This window comes from Arachis hypogaea, chromosome 15 (genome assembly GCF_003086295.3).
Source record: "Arachis hypogaea cultivar Tifrunner chromosome 15, arahy.Tifrunner.gnm2.J5K5, whole genome shotgun sequence".
Classification (NCBI taxonomy): Eukaryota; Viridiplantae; Streptophyta; class Magnoliopsida; order Fabales; family Fabaceae; genus Arachis; species Arachis hypogaea.
Window position 1 is genome coordinate 124592916 of NC_092050.1, and position 22258 is coordinate 124615173.

The 22258-nt window shown below is 31.3% G+C and overlaps 1 protein-coding gene across 4 annotated transcripts in view; it reads right to left on the bottom strand.

Moving 5' to 3' along the window:
- The window catches only part of LOC112750589 (LEAF RUST 10 DISEASE-RESISTANCE LOCUS RECEPTOR-LIKE PROTEIN KINASE-like 1.2), a 30939-nt gene extending 10059 nt beyond the window's left edge, over window positions 1–20880 (bottom strand). The window contains exons 1-2 of one of the 4 annotated variants that reach the window (XM_025799382.3): window positions 19806–20715; window positions 11599–12649 (exon numbers count right to left, since the gene is read on the bottom strand). In XM_025799382.3, coding sequence (XP_025655167.1) covers window positions 11599–12649; window positions 19806–19865 — 1111 coding nt within the window. In that variant the 5' untranslated portion in view covers window positions 19866–20715. Of the gene's footprint in view, window positions 1–11598; window positions 12650–19805 lie in introns of those variants that run through there. The other 3 variants (XM_025799384.3, XM_072216730.1, XM_072216731.1) reach the window with 3 other exon arrangements.
- Window positions 20881–22258: the final 1378 nt, after the last annotated feature.

Here is a 22258-nt window from a genome sequence, read left to right on the forward strand (position 1 = left end):
AATAGTTTAGAGTAAATGAATAATCATTAAACTAGTTAGATAAATTAATAATTTAAAGTATTTGTATATCTATAAAGTTAACATAAAATAAAATAAAATAAAAATAAAAGTCATATATCATTCAGAAATTTTAAGACTTAAGTGTCATTTCTTAAGAACTTGATGATCATGTTATTTGTAATTTTATATTGAATTTTTTTAAAATTTTATTGTTTTTAATTTTAATTTGAACTTAGTTTTTTATTTTCTATTTTATTAATATGTATGAAATTTTGGAATGATTGAAATTTTTATTTGCTTGAAAAAATTTGATTTTTCTGCGAGTAGGATAGGGTAAGGTAGGGTTTAGAACTTTAGGGTGCGGGTAGGGTTAGGATTGAGAGATTTTCAACTCGCGAATAGGATAAAGTAGAGTTTTAAGAAAGTTTTCAACCTGCAGGTGTAGGGTTAGGGTAGAGTCCAAATCCTACCTTACCCATTGCCAACCCTATGTCCATGCCTTAAAGATTGCGTTTGGAAAACAGACTGAGACTAAGACTGCATTTGGAAGAAAGACTGAGATTAAGAAACAGAAACTAAATTAAGTCTTTGTATTGTATTTGGTGTAAAATATAATAGGCTGAGTTATATCTCAGTATTATATTTGGTTTAAGATAAATATAGAGACTGAGAGGTAAATTTAGAATTTGAAAAGTCGAATGAAGGTATTTTTGAGAAGAAATGTTATTATAGTTTCAGTTTCTGTCTCTAAAAATTTTAATCTCCTGTATCCCTATTTTTTGGAGGTATTGAAGGGATTGAAATTTTGTGTCTTGAGACAAAAATTTTAGTTTTAGTCTCTGGCTACCAAACACAATATTGAGTCTCAATCCCCTAGTTTCAGTCCCGGTCTCTAAAAAGGGATTGCGTTTATTTTGAGGTACTGAGATTGAGACTTAGTATCATGTTTGTTGGTTCAGAAACTGGTACTAAACTTTCTGTCTCTATCTCCAAAATTTTAGTATTTCAATACCTCCAAAAAGTAGAAACACAGGGGACTAAAATTTTAAGAGATGGAGACTGAAATTTTAATATTTTATACCTTAAATACCCTCATTTTAATTAATTAATTTCAATTTTACTCTTTGTGCAAATTAAATTAGAGTTCCATTCTTGTTTCAATTTCTGTCTCCCACTTTGCCCTAAACAAAATAGTGAGATTTATTTCAATCTCTATCTCTTAGTCTCTGTCTCTCAGTCTCAGTTTTTCTGTCTTTGTCTCTCCACCAAACGCTACTAAGAGATAGAAAGTAAGAGATAGAGACTAAAATTAAATTTTTGTATTGCCCAAAAGGAATAATATTGGGTGTTATGAAAATCTTAAAGCGCTTATCGGTGGCAAAATTCACTATTTTTTATCAAGGATAAAGACAGAAGAAAATTTACATTTCTTCTTGGTAAGCAAGCAATTTCTTTGGCGGATATAGAATTTAGGTGGTCTAATTCCTGGAATTCTTGTTCCACAAATTGGTTTGAACGGAACAAGCGAGAACAATAGTTGCATCTCGGCGGTAAGACCGTTACAAATAAGGGTGAGCCAAGCAGTCTACGATCCTAGGGACCTTCGCTCGACCTATCTCGTCACAAGCTTTTTGACGATCTTAGACTGGAAATGGCTTCTCCGCTCAAACTGCAACAAATCTTAAGAATTCTCGAACAAATGAAATGGTCTTAAAGGTCGAGATTTCAGACTCGATCTGGAATTAGGTCACCGCATTCCTCACCTCTTGTAGGCAAAGAAGAGGGAAGACTTATAGCTTGAGGAGTTAGTTAGGACTTTAGTGTACATAATCGAGTTATGTCTTAATTTCTTATTTGGTATAAGATAAATATAGAGATTGAAACAAACAAAATTACTTGATTAAATTACTGAAATATCCTTATTAATTAAAAAAATAGGATAAAGTATACTTTTGTCTTTGAAATTTGACAAAAGTTTCAAAAATATTCCTAAATTTTATTTTGTTTCAATTTTGTTCAAAAAATTTTTGATTTACATCAAATATACTCGTGACGGCTAATTTTTCAAAAAAATTAAGATAGATTCAACAACAATTTTATAAGAACAACCCATCAATACAAGCAAATCAAGTATAATTTTCATGCATTATTGTTAGATTGGTCTTAAATTTTTTAAAAATTTAGTCGTTAAAGATATATTTGATGTAAATCGAAAATTATTGGAACAAAATTAAAATAAAATAAAATTTAAAAATAATTTTAAAACTTTTCCTAAATTTTCAAGGACAAAAAAAATAAACTTTACCCGAAAAAATTAAAAACAAAATAAACCTTAATGACATCCCCCTTTCCTTTTCCTTTTCCTTTTCTCATTTCCCCTCTCCCTCTGAAAATCATCACCAAAATGAAGTTGCAGCGTCGTCGCCACACCAAGTTCTCCGACCACACCATCGAGGGAGGATACTCTCCGCCGCCGTCTCGAAATCCTCCCCCTTAATCGCATCCCTCTCTTCGTAACAACTTTCTCCAGATGGCAGAATAGAACAGTGACACAACGCAATCACAGATAGAGAACAAACGCGATAATAGTACGGCAAGCTTTAATGGAGGCAAGACTGGAGGCTGACGAGTTGATGAGTGAGGTGAGGCTAAGAGTGAGCCCGGCAGGAGATGATAACTTCGATTTTTTCACTGGTTGGTTTTCTGGTGGATTCATTACTGATGTCACCGACAATAAGGGCAGTAGTGGCAGAGAAAATGAAAGTTACAAGAGGCATGGTCTGAGAGGAAAGAAAATGTGGGATTATATTTGAAATTTGACCAGTTGAGGAGGGATATTTTTGAAAACAAAAATTATTAAAATTTTAATTTTTTATATTTTTAAAAATATTAAAAAAATGAAATTTTATATTTTATAATTAAAATTTTATTTTTAATTTTTAACTATCAAACATAATATTAAATTTTAATCTCTTATTGTCAGTTCTAATATCAGAGAACAAACGCCAACTAATAGACATAAATACTAACTTAACGGACTGTTACATCTACACCATTGCTATTACGAAAGCACATCAAATAGTCTTATGTAAACCGGTTGTCATATTCAGTGGGAAACACATTTAATGACTTTATCGGATTACTTTTTGTTCATTTTTGTTTATTAAATTCATTTTTAAATGTAATTTTATAACGGTTAATTTTTTTTTTATATTGGAGGAGTGTGTGAGTTGTGCTTTCTTATGATGTATACAGGTGTTAGACACACAGGTGTGGAACAAGAAGAAATTGGACCGTTCGAGTTTTTTGTTAAAAAATTCGTTGATCACAAATCGGACCGTCCGATTAGTTTTTATTTTTTTTTATTTAACATGAAATCGGACCCTCCGTTTATACTTTTTATTTTTTTATTTTTAAAAAAATAAAAACGGACCATCCGTTAACAATTTTTGTTTTTTTTAATTTTTCCTTTAAAACAAAACGGACCCTCCGTTTTTAGTTTTTTTTTTTTTTTTTTAAATCAAAACGGACCGTCCGAGTTTTATAAATTTTTTTTTATAGATCTCCTCTAATTGGACCGTCCGAATTTCTTGTTCTAAATTGTTCGGTCCGATTTCAACTTCCTAACACCACATGCAAGAAAAACACCTCTATTCTCCATAATGCTGTTATACTCCACACCTTCCACCATATTAAAAATAAAAAGCGTTTTATAATTTGTGTCTTTCAAAAATCACTTATTCTTATTTATCAAATATAACCGCCAGAACTTTAAAACTTTCTTTAAAAAATTAATTTTAATAAACTACTCTTGTGGAGTCCAAATTTTATCAAAGTCACCCTAAATCGAGTCATCCACACGTTTATAGAATTTAGACCATTTGAGTTAGCCACACCAAATTACATTGAATTCCACAAGTATCATGGAAAGTCGTTGTTAAACTACCACAATAACAATTAACTCCAAAAAAAGCCATATTAGGTTGGCAACAAAAAAATTAGCTTGTTTCACGGTTATAAAAAGTCAAGGGTCAAACTGATTATCAAATAAAAATTCAGTGACTAAATGAGTCTTATCGAATAAAACCATTTTTACTGAAAAAGGATTGTAACATTATTAAAAAAAAATTTCACCTCATTTAATTTAAAATTTATTTATTAAGTTTCTATCTTGTAACAATATTCTGACAACTATAATAATAGTAGTAATAACATATATGTTAGTATGTCACCATGTAATAGGAGTATCGCATAAATCAAGTTCATGAATTTGAATCCTCTAAAATTTAAATTTTATTTTAGAAAGTAAAATATGATCTTTTATCTTTAAATAGTTTTTTTTTTATATTTATTATGATTCTATCTATAAAATCAATAATAAAAAATCACACTTTACTTTCTAAAATAAAATTCAAACTTTAGAAGATACAAATCCCAAGTTCATATTGGTAGAGGTGGGCCACTAAATCACTAATAAACGATTAATTTGTTTTCTAACCAAGTGGGAAGTGGCAGATAGTTTTGACTTTTGACTATTGAAAGTTAAACTTGGGCTATGCGCCGAAGTCTACGTGCCAGCCTAATCATGTCTTATATAACTAACAATTCAGCCATATATAAAGATTAATGAGTTGTTTGGATTTATAGAAAATGAAAAAAATAAATAAATAAAAAAATAAAATTTTTGTTATTTGAATGAGAAATGAAAATTGGATGAAAAGAAAAAATATAGTTAGGGTTTTATGTAAAATTTTTTGTTAAGATGAGATAAAAATAGAAGAAAAATGGATAAAAATGAGTGAAATTATAAATTTATTTTTTAATTAATAAAACAAATAAAATATTTAAAAATATTAATATAATTTTATATTATTATAATTTTTTTATTTTTTTTATTTAAATAAAAAAAATTATTTTTTTATTTAAATAATACACAAATAATTTTACTTTTTTATTTTTTTTTATTTTTTTATATCCAAACAAAGTGTAAAAAATAGTGTTTGTACTAATTTTATCTTTTATTAATTAATTTTAATACTAACATTTCAGATTGGTCAACCACAAAGCTAGACCGTTTGAAGTTATTCAATAGAAAGAAGAATATAGATAACTGTTTTAGTTAATAAAAATATTTTGATTCGGAAAAAATAATCTTTAAACTAATAGTAACACTCACGGCACTCCTAAAGATTAAAGAAAACAGAAATTTGTCAAATTTTAATAATTTTCTTGTGAATCAAGGGCGTCTTACTTTCCTTTAAAGACTATCCCGTTAAAAGTTAAAAATGTTACAGTTAATAACCAATTTGATCTTTAAAATTTGAAATAAAATTTAATTTGATTTTCAAAATTTTAATAGACTTAAATTAGATTTTGAAATTTGTAATCATAATTTGTATTTATTTTTGAATTGATTTTTTGTTAATAATGTATTAATTTAATACATTAACTTGCTCCGATTCTTCAACCAAATTCAGGTTTTATGTGATCGAGATTTATTAGAACTTTATAAAAAATTAATTACTACTTTCAGACCTCCAAATTTTTTAAAATTAAACTTGTTATTATCGTGAGAATCCTAGAGAACAGTCAAATTTATAGAAGGTCTAATAAATTCCAGTAACATTAAACTTAGGCAGAATTCAAGTAAGCGTACAAAATCGACACGCCGTTTACAAAAATTAATTTAAAAACTAATGCGAGTTATTGTAAAATTTAAAATGCAAATAAATTGAGTCTATTATAGTTTTAAGAGTCAATTTGACCTCAAATTTAAAAAAAAGTGAGTATTAATTCTTCAAATATTATTAAGTTTAAAATAAATTTTTACAAATATATTAAAATATATTCAGACACACACAAAAATAGTCTTAAAATAAAAATGATAGAAAGTTTAAAAACTATATTAATATGAAAAAAATATCAAATATTATTTAAAAGAATTATTTAAATATTTTTACAAATTAAATCAAATACACAAATTATTTATTATTTCTAAAAAAATAAGTTTTTTTTTTATCAAACTAATACTATATTTTATAAGAGAATTTATTATTTTTATCTTTTAAAATAATTTTGTACCGCTTTGGCGCATCAAAGGTGGCTTTGATCTGCTTGATGTGGGGTTTGGGTACTTCATGGTAAAATTCGATGCATGTGAAGATCGTGAGAAGGTCATGCTTGGTGGCCCGTGGTTGATTGAGGGGCACTATGTTGCTGTAAAATCGTGGGATATAGATTTTCGGCCATGTGAGCAATCCTTCGGGTCTACGCTTGTATGGGTTCGGATTTCGGGGCTCCCAATCTGGTGCTATCAGGAACAGGCCATGATGCGTATTGCTTCTGCAATAGGAGTTCCCATCAAAGTGGACTTAGCCACTAAATTGGCTGAGAGAGGACGATATGCCCGAGTATGTGTTCAAATAAATTTAGGACTGCCAGTGATCAAGCATATAATTGTGGAAGGCGTAACTCATGTAGTGGAGTATGAAAGTTTAAATTTAATTTGTAACTCTTGTGCACGTTATGGTCACGATATGGCACAGTGCTTGGGTAGAGACTCTAGGGAAGGAAAGAGTGTTGATTCCGATGCCACCAAGCCACGGGACGGTACAAAGGCAGTGCCACATCCTGACACCAAAATTCACAATTCAAATGAAGTAGAACCTAATGTGGTAGGTGGCGTTACTGGCGAGAATCCTGCATCGAATTTGCAAGAAGATTTGGAGGCTAATAATTTAGAAGGAAATAATGTTGAGGAGGCTTGCATGAATGATGAACCAGGCTGGGAGCAAGTTGTGAGGAAAGGTAAAACCAAGCTGGGTCAGAAGCAATCTAACAAGGTCCAAAGAGGCATTCACTCCAGAATCGATTCGGGTAGAGTAATCAGGCCCACCATTCACTTCTCTCACACGAATGGATCAAGCTCCTATCGTGCTAGGGTCGGGTCACGAGTCAAGGTCGGACACAGTGCTTCCCGTGTTGGTGAGACGTCGATCTCCTCAACCCGACACACCCCAGTGCCTTGTGGGTCCTCTCTCCGGAAACGACCAAGGCCGGGGTCCCTACAGAGCTCGCCAGTTGAGAAGAATGGAGGCACGGTGGTGGAAGCATCGTCATGTCTTCCTGCAATCGTGAAGGAGGGTGTTACCGTGGCAGTTCCATTGGAGAAGGAAGGCGCATTGCCGGCTGTTACTGCGTCGGTAGGCGGGATTAAGGAGATATTCCAGGGAGATCCGGCAAACCTGAAGGTCACGGGAGTCACTTCCGCTGGGCAAGCCTCGGTTTGAGGTTGGTGAAGCACTTTGATTTCCTTGTTTTATATTTTTATATTTTATATTATGGATAGTTTAAATATAATAGCTTGGAATATTAGGGGTGCTTCTAATAAGTTAGCCCGGGTGAATTGTAAAGAGCTGGTTAGGAAATTTAAACCTGTAATTTTTATTGTGGTTGAAACTCACTGTCCTTTTCAACACTTGAAAATGTTCTGGGAAAGACTTGGTTATCACCCTATTGGTATAGTGGAGGCGTCAGGACACAAGGGGGGTATTTGGTTCCTTTCTGCAATACAGGGTGTTCACTGCAAATGGGTTGATGCTTTCGATCAGTGTGTTACAGTTGAGGTTCAGGTAAATAATGTGATTTGGAGGTGCAGTGGTATCTATGGTAGTCCTCAATTTAATACCAGAGTTTTGCTATGGGATTATCTTGTTACTCAGTCTTCGTCTTTCTGCGGGCCATGGATTGTTCTTGGTGATTTTAATGAAGTAATATTCTCTCATGAATCTAAGGGTTGCCTCTTCTCGAGTCATCATGCAGATCGGCTTGCTGCCTCTCTAGGGGATAGTAATCTGTTTGACTTGAAGACTATTGGAAGACAATTTTCTTGGTACAGAAGGGTTAAAAATGGTGTTGAGGTGGCGAAAAAACTTGACCGGGTTTGTATCAATAGTGGCTGGCTATCTCTCTTTCCAGAGGCTTACGCAGAAATTTTAAATAGGCTTCAATCTGATCATTGTCCTATCCTAGTACGCTGTACAGGTCGTCCCCAACCGAAAAAGAATAGACCTTTTCGGTTTATTGCAGCTTGGGCAACTCATCCGGGGTACAGAAATATTGTGACCCAGTCATGGCAGACTGGCTACAGAGAGATGCATGGCAAGCTTTCAGAAGTGCAGAAGAACTCTTTGAAGTTTAATTCTAAAGTGTTCGGCAATATTTTCGTTAGGAAATGCAAATTGGAGAGACAGATTAATTTTCTTCAGAAGCGACTTGAAGTAATGGAAGATTTGTCTATGTGGCAAAAAGAAAAACAGCTGATTGAGGAATTTAATAACACGCTTGTGCAGGAGGAACTTCTATGGTTTCAAAAATCCAGAGAGCAGTGGGTAAAATTTGGGGATAGAAATACCAAGTTCTTTCATGTCCAGACTCTTGTGCGGAGAAAGCATAATAAGATTCATGGTCTCTTTTTTCAAGATGGGGTGTGGAAAACGGACCCGGATGTCCTTAGAAAGGAAGCTGAATCCTTCTATAAACGCCTATTCTGCCAGTCGGAGGATGTAGACTTACGTTGTCTTGGTGATGTGCCGCTGCCTTCCCTGAATGATGAAGCCTGTTGTAGCCTCACAGCGCCAGTTACTCTGGAAGAAGTTAAGTCGGCTGTTTTCAGTATGCATTCTTTTAAGACGCCGGGCCCTGATGGGTTTCAGGCTTTCTTCTTTAAAGAATACTGGAAGATTGTTGGTTTTGATGTTTGGACTATGGTTCGTCATGCGTTCTCTGGTTTGGATATGGATCCAAGGATGATGGAAACTCTTGTGGTTCTTATTCCGAAGGTAGAAAACCCGATTTCCATGAAGGATTTCCGACCAATTAGTCTCTGTAATGTGGTTTACAAAGTTATAACGAAGGTCCTGGTCAATAGACTTCGTCCCCATCTCAAAGAGATTTTTGGGCCCCTTCAAGGAGGGTTTATCCCGGGGAGAGGAACCCCTGACAACATCATTGTAGCACAAGAGGTTCTCCATTTCATGAAGAAGACAAAGTCAAAGAAAGGCACCCTGGCCTTTAAGATTGATTTGGAGAAAGCGTACGATAGAGTGGATTGGGGATTTCTGAAACAAACCCTGGTGAGTTTTGGCTTTCCTCCTCCGACAGTCAATCTGATTATGCGTTGTGTCACTGCTTCCTCACTGTCTATCCTCTGGAATGGGGATAGATTAAATAGCTTTACTCCGAGCAGGGGTCTTAGGCAAGGAGATCCTATATCACCGTATCTGTTTGTGTTGTGTATGGAGAGATTGTCCTGTTCTATTAATCAGCAAGTTGATAAGGGCTTGTGGAAGCCAGTTGCGGTTTCTAGAGGGGGTCCAAGAATTTCTCATTTGATGTTTGCCGATGATTTTCTTCTTTTCTGTAAAGCTGAAAAACAGCAAGTTCAAACTGTAATGGTAGCTTTGGAAAATTTCTGCAGAGCCTCTGGGATGAAGGTTAATGTGGAAAAATCTAAAGCGCTATGCTCCAGGAATGTTTCAGCGACAAGAAAAGAGATTTTCACTGGAGTCTCCTCCATCAGATTCGTTCAGAACTTGGGCAAGTATTTAGGGGTGAACCTTAATCACTCTCGGGTGACACGCGCAACTTTCAACGATGTTTTGGACAAGATTTGGGGAAGGCTAGCCAGCTGGAAAGGAAGATTGCTTAATAAGGCAGGCAGACTCTGTTTGCTCAACTCGGTAGTGACTGCGATTCCTACTTATCGCATGCAAGTATCTCTCTTCCCTAAAGGGGTAACTAATAAGATAGAATCCATGATGCGAAACTTTCTATGGAAGGGTCAAGCTGATGGTAGAGGCCTGAATCTAGTTAACTGGAAAGTGTTGGTCACTCCTAAGAAGTTTGGAGGTCTGGGAATTAGAGATCCTTTTTGTGCCAATATTGTTCTTCTTGAAAAACTAGTTTGGCAACTTTTTCACCATCCCAACAAGCTATGGGTTCAACTGTTGACGAAGAAATACCATTCTTCTAAGGATGATTGTTTTAGTCGGTCTCGAGGAAGGGGATCTTATGTTTGGAAGAGTATATGTCGAGCTTGGGATATCCTAAAGGAAGGTTTTAGTTGGTGCATTGGGGATTTGGAACAGAACTTTTGGTTTTCTAAATGGAGAAGAGAGGGGCGACTGTGTCAGGAGATGGATTATGTTCACATTTCTGATTCGGATATCAGGATCTTGGACCTTTGGTCATCTGGACAGTGGAACCTTGAGAATATCTATTCTCCTCTGAATCAGTCTCTGCAGAGCAACATTAACTCTTACAACCCATATGTTCAAGCTGGTTTAGAGGTCGGTTGGTGTTGGACTGGTGCGGCCTCAAAGGTTTATGATGCTCATAGTGGTTATTTATGGCTCAGTAAGAAGATGTTTAGTTGGGAGGAAAGGGGTAATTGGCTTTGGCTTTGGCGTCAACATGTTCCGGAAAAGCACAAATTTTTGGCCTGGCTATATCTTCGGGAGGCTCTTCCTACTGCTGCATTTCGTTTTAGAAGGGGCATTTCGCACACGGATAGCTGTCCACGATGTTTCTCAAGTCAGGAGTCGGTTTTACATTGTATTCGGGATTGTCCAAAAGCCCAACTTGTTTGGCAAGCTTTAGGGATCTCCGATCAACCAGTGGATTTGATGAGTTGGTTCTTACATAATAGCAAACAGCGCCCCTTTAGATTCTTTTCTGGTCTCTGGTGGATTTGGTGTTCGAGAAATAACGAGATCTTTCACCCTCACGAGCATTTGACCACAGACAAGGTGATTGGTATGGCTTTGTCCTTAGAAAAAGAGCTCCGAAATATTTTTGAGTTGCAACGACTATCTATTCCCTCAACCATTAGTGGCTCTTGGATTCCCCCCTCAGTGGGTACCTTTAAGATTAATTGTGATGCTAGCTATCCTGGCAGTGGTGCTCGAGTTGGTTTTGCTTGTGTTAGCAGAGATTGGAAGGGAAGGTGGCAACGAGGATGTCTGGGAACAATTGAGAGTCGTAGCATTTTGCAAGGAGAGTTGTTTGCTATTTGGAGAGGCTTTCTTTTAGCATGGGACTCGGGACAAAGAGACATTATATGTGAGACAGACTGTGTGTAGGCTTTTACTATTGTCAATAATTTACAAGATTGCTCTGGATTTATTGATCCTTTTGTGTTAAAAATCCGAGATATCATGTCTTGGAAATGGTGTGCTGATCTTCGGTTGATCTTGAGAGATGCAAATACAGTACCAGACATCATGACAAAGACTGCAATGAGGACTATTTCTCCCCAAGTGGAGCTTCTATTGCCTTGGAAGGAGTTTGAGAGTAGTATTCAACGAGACTGCCTTTCTTAAGCAGTTTTTTTTTTCTTAGTTTTTGTTTATTTTCTTTTAAGTCACAAAAAAAAATTAAAAGTAATTTTAAAGTCTAGTAATATAAAAATTGACTTATATTAATTAAAAAAATAAGTCTCTAAAATTTCTGAGTTAATATTAACTATGTTGGCGTTTTTTCCCTAACATTCTCCGTATATTTGGTACTAAGTGAGACGAAGAGGAGGAGGAGGCTAACCTGGTTGTTGTGGTCCAGGTGGAAGATTACACTGCGCAATATGAACTCGATCACGGCAGAAGCACCTGAAAGCGTATATAGCTGGGCTTGTATCAAACCCGCATCTTCCTCCACTATTCAAGCACGTGCTGCAATTACTTGCATTCCAACTCATCACAAACCCTTCTTCAAGAGCTTCTCGAACATTCCCTCCCTTTCCATCTTCCACCGTTGCATTCACCCACCCACCTCTGCAATTCTCTTCCGCTAATCTCACATTCGTGACGTCTTCCGCATACAACGCCACAACGGATAAATTACTACTCGTTCTGTTTTCATGAACAGAACACCCGATTTTATGTTCTTTCATCTCTTCAGGAAGCAACGTTAAGTTACAACCATAGAACACGAAGAGGTTCCTCTGATTGGGAGCAATACGAAACCTGTACTTGCCAACGGTGAGATTCTTTGTGGGAAGAATGCACTGAGAAGTGTTTGGAGTTGAAAAAACGGGGTTGGAGACTCGGAGTGAGTTGTTGTTATAGAAGATTTGTTGGATGATGTGTTGGGTGTTGATGAGATCGAGAATTGGGAAGCCATTTTTGCCACAAGTGAGGTCAAAACCTGGGTACCCACAAAAGGGTTTTTGTTTCCCTGTGATGTAGAAAGGGTAGCTTATATCTGGGCCGTGACCACAATTCACGGGCTCGCAAGCTGTGAAGTTTGGATCCGTAGCAGAGAAAGTCACTTTGATTTGGACCAAGAAGAGGAGGATAACGATGTGATTGTGAAGGGTACTAATAAGGGGAAAACGTAACAAGAACTTGAGGAGGATGTAGGGGAGAGTTGGTTTAATCATTTGAGATGAATCAAAATGAGAGCATGGAAGAAAGAGAGAGATTGAAGAACTGGAGGAGGGTGTGTCTGAATATGTCATCAAGAAGGAGAAAAAAGTGTCTGTGAGAGGATATGGCATGGGAGGGTTTGACCAGCAACCGAAGTCGATGGCTGTTTGTCTAGTACTCTCTAGTTGTCCTCTCTTGGCCTCATATCTTGACCTTTGGGAACGAAACTGCCGTAAGAGTATATTTGTTTATTTTTTTTTCAACTAAATGAATAGGAATAACTTAAAAAGCCCAATCTAGTGAATATATTGTGGTATATGCAAGTAGAATCCGCCTCTTGTCATGATTCATATAAAACAGTTACTTTGACATGGAAAAGTACAACTTCAGCGTTGCTTTACTTATTAGACTGCTCCCGGAAGGATGCTTAGAATAATAAGGACGCTTAGAATCCTAAAGAATCTTCTCTTCTTTTATCTAAACCAATTAAAATATAATTTGTTCGGTTTGGATTAGGTTTAACATCTTTTAACTTGTATTCGATCCTGACTCACTAAAATTGGTTTGGTTCTATTGGAATAATTGGGTATTCAGTTAAAATTTAAAAAATAACATTAAGAGTTATAGAGAGAATGACAAAAGAAAATAATGTAAGAGATTATAACAAATTTATATTAGCACATGTTAAAACTACATATTAATATCGAATATCAACTCTACAAATTATATTTTTTTTTAATTGAATTATAAGGTAATTGGGTTTTTTCTATTTTTGGAAAATTTAATTCAATACGAAATCTAAATGAAAATGAGTCTAATCGGATTTTATATAATTATATCAAATTATCCGTTAAATAACCGATTAAATTGGATCTTCCATTCTAAAGGTGATTAGATGCAGTAGCTAAAGGTGCTTGCTCCCCGTAGCGACTCTGGCTTTGAATTTGACATAGTTCGAGGTGTGTGCAAGGTGTTTCTGGTTTGGGAATTGTGAGAGAATGTTTTACTAGGAATAGTAGGCGGTGGACATATTTAAAAACAGACTAGAGATCAAGGAGCCATAAAAGTACTAATATCGATAGAATTTGTTTTACCACTTTGGGTATATTTGAATTTGTGTTGGAAAAGAAAAAAATTCATTTGAGTTCTTTAAATGTTTCATCTTTTATGTTTGACAACGTTTTTATTTTTTAAACATAGAAGTAATTTTTATTTTTCAATCCACGTTTACCAAAAATTACAAATTTTACCTTTTTCATTCACCTTTTTCATTCACCTTTTCAGGTTGAATTGAAATTTATATTTTATGTATTAATTATGTCTTTCATTATTCGTACGTTTATTATTTTTTTTAATATTTTTTTCTAATATTCTCTTATGCATATTATTATTTTTTATAAAATTTCTGTTTTTTTTTTGTTTATATGAATTCTTTTACTGTTATTATTAATTTTTTTGTATAAAATATTTTTTTTATTTTGTATTATAATTCTATTAATTCTATTAAAGTACTAAAGAATACTGAGAGTACTAAAAAAAGAATATTAATATTTATTTAAATATTTAAAATAAAATTATAAGATAACATAAAATAATTATTTAAATTCATATCCTTTTTTATAATTTTTCATCTAAAAGTGATTTTGAATAATATATTTTAAATAATATTTATTTTATTATAATCTATTTTAAATAAAAATTACCAAATATAAACCACATTAATACTAACTCACTTTTAATCAAAATCAATTTTATAAATTAATTTTATACAAATCTCCATTTACAAACCGTAATCTATAAATCGGTGAGAACTAATGCCTTACACTTAGAACTGGAAACAGATTAAGTCGAACTAAATTTTTTTCTTAATAGACTACATTTATTAATTTGAGCCTAACTTATGATTTACTATAGGATATTTACTAAGTACTAAATTTGGCAACATATCTAGTCTTTTCTAAAACATATTAAAAAACTTAATAAATTTTAAAAAATAAAAAAATAAAATAAAAATATTAAATATATTTAAAAATAAAAATATATAGGTAGTTAAATAATCAAATAACCTAATGAATAAAAGTTGAAAATTATTTTTAATATAAAAATAAAGATAATATTTTAGTTAAATATTGATATTTAGAGTGTATTACAGTATTGTAGATATATAGAGAAAATACTAATACATACAGAGAGCATGTTACTATAGGTTGACACGTGTTCAACACGCTTCTAGCGTATTGGCCAAGATGTTACCATGTGAGCAATACGCCCCTTATGTATTGATTCTCCACTTAAAAAATTCATCCAGTTATAATTACACCAAATAATTTTATTTCCAACAAAAATACCAATATTTTTTCCATATAAAAAATTAGCCTATAAAAATTGTTAAATAAAATGAAAGATATAATAAGTTTAATCCTTTACCATTATATTTTTCAATATAATAAAGCTATATATTTATATATCTTCACAAGTTCAGGAACCAAATAGCTTATTTTGTAAGTATGAGCTTAACTTATCTAAGAATTTAGGCTTCTAAAATAGTCTGACCTAAACTTATTTTCTGTTAGGACATGGCAGGCCAGACTTTAGGTTCCTGACAGTAAACTACTTATCCGCCCCTAATGAGTGTTACTCTCTAATGTTAATGAGTGTTTCTTTAGTTCTCTTAAAACATCTTTTTCTCGGCCAATTCTATAATGGGCTCAAATAGTGTATTATTATTTTTAGGTTTATTTATATGTAAGTAATAATATATATATATCAAGGATAGCTTTTTTTCATCTTTAATTTTTTCACTAGCGGGATATGTTTTATTTTTTGGAATTTCAAATCTTTTCATTTCTGTCTTTCTTTAAAAAGTTTAGGGAGCGAGAGATATATTACTTTGATCTTTTCGGGATTTATATACATACATGTTTTTTTCTTACTTTATGTAATTCGTTGTATCCAAAATCGAATTTCTAATTTCTACATAAATCGTTTCAAGATAAAACCATTTACTTAGAAATTGAACTAAAAGTTAATTCATTACATCCTACAGTAAATTAGTAGTGAAGAGAGAAAATTGTTGCCTTTTTTTTATGTAATCTGTTTTGGGTACAACGAATTATATAAAAAAAAAAAAAACATGTATGTATGCGAATTTCAAAAAGGACAAATAAACCAATAATATCTCTCTCCATTCACTCTATTATATTATTGTAAATTACCCATATATTAACTATATTTGTTAACATTGGAATGACAAACAAGTATAACTAAGAAATATTAAAATACATGCTTTTAATCACACAACTTTCTTTAAATATAATAATATATTTGTTTTTAGTCTTCTACAATAATTATACAAGATAACGTTAATTCAAATAATAAAGAAGAATCTCTTTTTTTTTTTGAAAAATAATATGATTTTTGTCCTAAAAAATATTTCGGCTCCTAATAAATTATTTCGGAATGATTTTTTTATTAAAAAATTATTAAATAATAATAAAAATTAGTATTGTGGGACTTTTATTTATAATTTGTAGGATTTCAAACTTTCTACAAAATTTTTTCTATAATAGAACTAACTACCATAATTACTATTACGGTCTTTTTCATCATAATCATTTCTATCTACATTATTTCAATTATGTAATCATATATATTATCATCATTATTATCTTCTTTACCATTATTAACACGCACAATGCAACAATACCATCAACATCACCATTCTCTTCTCTTAATTTTTGTGTCACGCTAATTTATGACATTACTTCCCACAATGGTCCTTCTCTACTTACCCACTACTTATGAAAGAATTTTTTAAAATAAATTTATTAATAATTTGTGAAAAATTTTTAAATTTTCATAAATTATAAATAAAATCCTCACAAAATTAATTTTTGTTACTATTTAACGAATTTTTTAATAGAAGAGCCATATTATCCTAAAATAATTATAATAGGGACCATAGTGTCCTTTTTTTTTTAGACAAAAATTACTTTATTCTTTAAAAAAGTAGACAAAGATACAATTGAATTTTATTCTAATTTCAAGAATTTTTTTTCACTAAAACTGTTAGTCCCCATATACATATCATATTGTTAAGATAAAAGTTATCTCAAACATTTGATGATATATTTGATAGAGTAAAGTCGAGGCAAAAGTTGAAAGCACTCTTTCTTTTCTTTTCTTTTTTATGTTTTTTTAATTTAGATTAAAATAATATTTTTATTACACTTTGATCTAGCATAAAATGTATATATTATGTTTTAAAAATAATAACATTTATTTTTTTTTCATAATATATAGTTGTAGTAATTATTTTTGTACAAAACAAAAAGGTGTATCAAAAGAACAATGCAAATAACAAAATCAATATGATGTTTAGAGGATGCATGAAAGAACAATTTAAATTTTGAGTATTTGATATTTGAGAGAGGGAATATATGATGGTGATGGTGATGGTGATGTGGAAGTACAGAGAAAAGGATAAAATTTGAAAAAATGTTCACCAAATGTTGACAGTAAACAATTTGAGGATAGAGTTAAAATTAAAATTTATTAAAAATATATAAAATCAAAATAAATTAAATATTAAAAATATTTTAAAATTTTTTAAAAAATATTAAAAACATAAAATATGCTTTATCCAATATAATAAATACTAGAAAATTGCCTTAGGAAGTTTGCAACAGTAGTGAAAAATCCAAAAGATATTAACCATTAGAGATGGAAAACAAGTATTCTTACTTGCACCACCAAAACCGGTCATAAAGCAGGACAACTTTGGCTCTATCCACTTCATAATTATGGATTTAAAATAGAATTAACTATTTATTTAGTACTTAAAAGGTTTAGCTACTTACATAAAAATTTTTAAAAAAGATTATCAATAAAATAATTTTTGAATGATTTAAAAATATAACAAAAATTATTAATAAATATTATATTTTTATAAGTATAAAAAAATTTTTGTATTTAATAAACGAATTATTCATTTAAACTAAAATTTTGTACTAACATTTGAATAAATATTTAAAAAGTACAAAAAACATTTAGAATAAAATTTGATCTCTAAATTCTTTTTATTTTTTAAAAAAAAATTAGTCATTCATAATAAAAAAATTTTAAAATAAAATTTAGTTGACATAAAATTATAAAATTTTAAAGATGAAACGATCTTATTTTTTTAATAATGCATGCAAAAAATTATATTAAAATATGTTCTCTAAAATTTTTTTTAAGATATATATTTAATATGTAATTTTTGTTGTTACTTTTTCAATTTTTTCGAAAACTTAGTTATCATTAACATCTCTTCGAATTATTTTTGTCATGTGGATTTTTAGGTACCATTTTGATCATTTACTTATTCAAAATATCAGAATATGTAGTGATTGAGGTTTATGTAGGCTTTGTTTATAAAATAAATTAATTACTTACTTTTTTTTTTTTTTTTAACAAAGATAGGAGACTCGAACCCGCAACCTCTTAATTGAGTATGAGGAGACTATGCCATTTGAGCTATTACTCATTAGCAATTAATTACTTACTTAATTAAATAGATTTTTGAATTTTTATCGTTTTAAATATTTAGGTACGATTTGTTGGCACAAAGAATGAAATTACGGATTTATATTGATTGTGGGGTTACTGACAGCAAAATCCAGCGAATTTACATTGATTTCTCTAAGTCTTCTGAAAATAATTAATTTTTTTATTTAAATAAAAAAAGTCGGTTTGTGAAAGATGCGATTAAAGAGCATATAGTGTGTGCATAACAAAAATAAATAAATAACAGTATGTGCTTCTTTCTGGCGAGCTGAATCAGCTGATTATCTGAATTGAGTGTTCAAGCGAGTAGGATATTTAGATAGAGAGAGATTGTGGCTACTAGTGTTATATTGCTAAAAGGGTTTAAATTTCAATTATTTGACTAACAGTATACTACTTCAGTTTTCGCAACACACAACTAAAAAGAGACCATTGTTAATTCTCTTCCTCATGGCTTAATGCTCGTGTTGTAGGAATCTCGAACTCTTCTTGTAATTCATGCTGGTATTAACTCTTAACAACAAGTAGAGCTACAAGTGTGTTATTAGTTTTGGTGGATAATCATTCTCCAACATTTTGTTTAGAACGAACACAGTCACACTATTTAAATTACACTTGAAAGATTTTGGTGCTCATCAATAGATTCATAACCAAAAGAACAAAAGTCTCCTACAACTCCCCAATTGGTACAACCAGGACTATACTTTCTAATAATTACTTTGAATTTACTTACACTATCCTATCAGGAATTCATAACCTTTTAGGGGATGATAAGTATTATCGTAGTTTACTCTTTTATTTATTTATTTATGTACCTTCTCTAGTATTAAATTTAAATTATTATCTCAAATGAACATAAGTTCAAATATTTTTCTTCCTCCATTCTCTTTATCTTCCATTTTTCTTTTCTCTTTTCTTTCTCTTTTTATTAAAATTACTTTATGTAGTAATTTTTTTTATTTCATAAAGGAAGTAAGAATGTCAAATAATATTAATAAAACATTATTTAATCCATGAACAAATTACAGTAGTCTTTGTTATTTTGTGGTCAACAGATTTGTCACAACTCACAAGCATTTAATAATAATTCTGATTGATGTAATGATGGAAGAAGAATTTGGATTACGACTGTCTTTTATATTATCAATTTTATCATTTAATTATATAAGAAAAATGAGAACATTTTCAAAATCATCCTCCCATAGACGACAAAAGAAAATCATTCTGCGATCCTAATTTGTAACCAAAAGAACTATGAAATGTGTTTGATTTTTACTTTGTTCGGAAATTAAATGAATTGTTAAACATGCTACAAGGAGATCCTAAACACTACCTTTTATATAACCATTTGAATAATGAGAAATTGAGAATAACTATAATGGCTGATACGGTATAACATTTTTTTATTAGATAATTCTTGTTTTTGTTCTCCATAATTAGATAATAATATAAAAAGTGACACTATTGTTAAATTTTAATTAAATTGTACTTATATTAATTACATTCTTTTATTTACCTTTTATTAATGGACTAGTTAAAACCTTCTTTATTTAGTTCATTGTATTCACCGAATAATTGACAATATAGATATTTTTTTGACTTGTCATAATATTTTTATTTAAAAATTTGTATCTAGCTAATTGAATTTTTTTTATGTAAAACACAAAATTTGTTATGAATAAGAATTTTATTTGAAAATTTATATCTAGTTAATGAATTTTTATATGTATAAGATAATTTTAAATATTTATTCAAATAAACAAAAAAAATTAATTACTCGGGCAATCTAACTTGATTAATAATTCACAATAATCCGAGAGAGCAATATGGACAAACCTGGTTGTGGATAACAATTCTCTGAATCAATTCTATCACGACAGTAACACCTGAAAGCATAGTGGTCTTGATCGAACCCACACCTTCCACCACTGTTGGAACACTCACTGCAATTCTTGGCCGTCCAATTCATCAAAAACCCTCTTCTCAGCTCCTCTTCAACCCCTCTTTTCTCATCTTCCACCCTCGTTACGCTCACCGTCCCCCTGCAATTCTTCTTCGCTAACTTCAAATTCTCGACATCATCCCAATAAAGCGCCACAACCGATCCCGTTCTGTTTTCAGCTGAACACCCAATACTGTGCTCTTGCATGTTCTTGCAGCCATAGAACAGCAACACTTGCTTCTGCTTCGAAGCAACACTGAACCTTTTGCTGTGGCCGCTGATGTTTCTCAGTGGGGCAATACATTCCGTGGATCTTGGTCCCGAGAGGCCAGGGATGGACACTCGAAGTGATTGGTTGTTGTAGAAAATGTTTTGGACAGTGTATAGAGTTTCTGAGGTGTTGAGGATTGGGAAGCCGTCGTGGGAGCAGGTGAGTCCGAAATTGGGGAGACCACAGTAGGAGTTTTGTTTTGATATGATGTAGAAGGGAAAGCTTACGTTTTGGTGATTAGTGGTGCCACCACAAGTTTTGGGTTCACATGCTTCGAACTTTGGATTCATAGAATACACAGTGATTCTTGTTAGAAGAGAGAACAAGATTATTAAATTGAAGGTGGATAAGAGTGTTCTTTGTTTCATTTGGAATGTTTCAAGATGGCGGCTGAGAGATGGTGGAGTTTAATTTGGAGAGGAAAGGTGAAGTTATCATGATAAGATTTTTTTTTTTGGTTGCGAGTTTGAGCTTTATTCAATTGGAGTCTACTATTGTTAATGGTAATGCTTTTGACATTTTTGTTTTTCGATAACGCGCGTGCGTCACTGTTCACGGTTGAATAATTGATCACTACAAAGGTTTGATTAGTGTACTCTACGGGGGATTGTTTCGAAGACTTTGATTATTACAGGCAAATATTTTTTATTTTTACTTAATATTAAATTAATAATAATTTGTAGTTATATTTATTAAAATTTATATATATAAATTAATATAATTTATTTATTAAAATAATTTAATATTTATATTAATGAATTGGTAACTAAAAATACTAAAATCTACTGGATCTCAATACTTTTTTATCTCTAAGTATAATTGAAATGTATTCGGTTATGAAACTAGACGCCATGACCGTGACAATTGAGAAAATATATCAATTTTACTATGTACACTAGTGAAATAGTCTCTCTTCAAGTGTTTTTTTTTATTTGCTCACGATATTTTTTTATTTGCAGATCAATGACTAATTCGTCACGAATCTGAACTTCATTTAAGGATTTATCGTTAGTCAATAGATTATTGCATGTACAAGGCAAAATTCGAACTAAGTAGATGGATGAGTTGACCACTTGACCAATTCAAATTAATTTACCTTCAAATATTTTTATTTATTTATTAAATAAATTAAAAGTATTTTTTTTCAACCCATACCACTTTCAGTGTCCAAAATTAGGGCTGAAGTCTTAATTAAGTTCAGATTGAAGGGGAAGACTTGTTGTATAATTCTTAACAAATTGGTCTATCATTCAAACTAAATGAAAAAAGGACAACCAAAATTTTAAAACTACATAAAAAAAGTTTGTTTGTATTTTTGTGTTACGTACTCGAATGAGAATGTATTGTCGCTTAGACTTCAAGGGTCTCTTCAATGGCCAACCTTATGTTACTATTAATTTTGACTTTTTGACTAACCTTGCAATTTCGATATTGTTATTTGGTAAATTATACGGTAAAAATGTAAGTTTATAAATATTTTTTTTATCAAATAAAAGAGAAATTGAAAAAGTTAAGACCCACATTTTAAAGAATAACAAAATAATAAAAAATAACTATAAAAAGAATTTATATTCTCTCTATACAACTTTATTTATAATGTTTCATTTGATTTTTTGTAATTTCGATAGGATGTCGAATTAAATTTGTATCAAAATTTTAGTTTGGAGAATAGATACGATTCTTTAAAAAAAAAAAAGTAGGTTTAATCTAAAAATTATTTATTGTTTGTGTTGAAATAAATTGTGTCAAGATACTTATGACACATTATAACAAATGAAAAGAAATACTTAAAATAAATGAAAGCTTTAATTAAATGAAAGAATAAAATTAAAATAAAAAAAACAAAGTATTTACAAAAAAAGAAATGTTCGAAGAAAAGTAAAATAAATTGACAGGAAAATGAAAGAACAAAGAAAATAAAAGAAAAGCAAACAAAAGAAATAAATCAAAAGTGCATTCCACATTTACATGTACTTGTACTCTATGATTCTTTTTGGCGTCAGCATGACTTGAATTTTGTAGAGTTTTGTGTGATGATAAAGTGTTTAGATTGAAGTCCTCCATTCCTTTTGATCT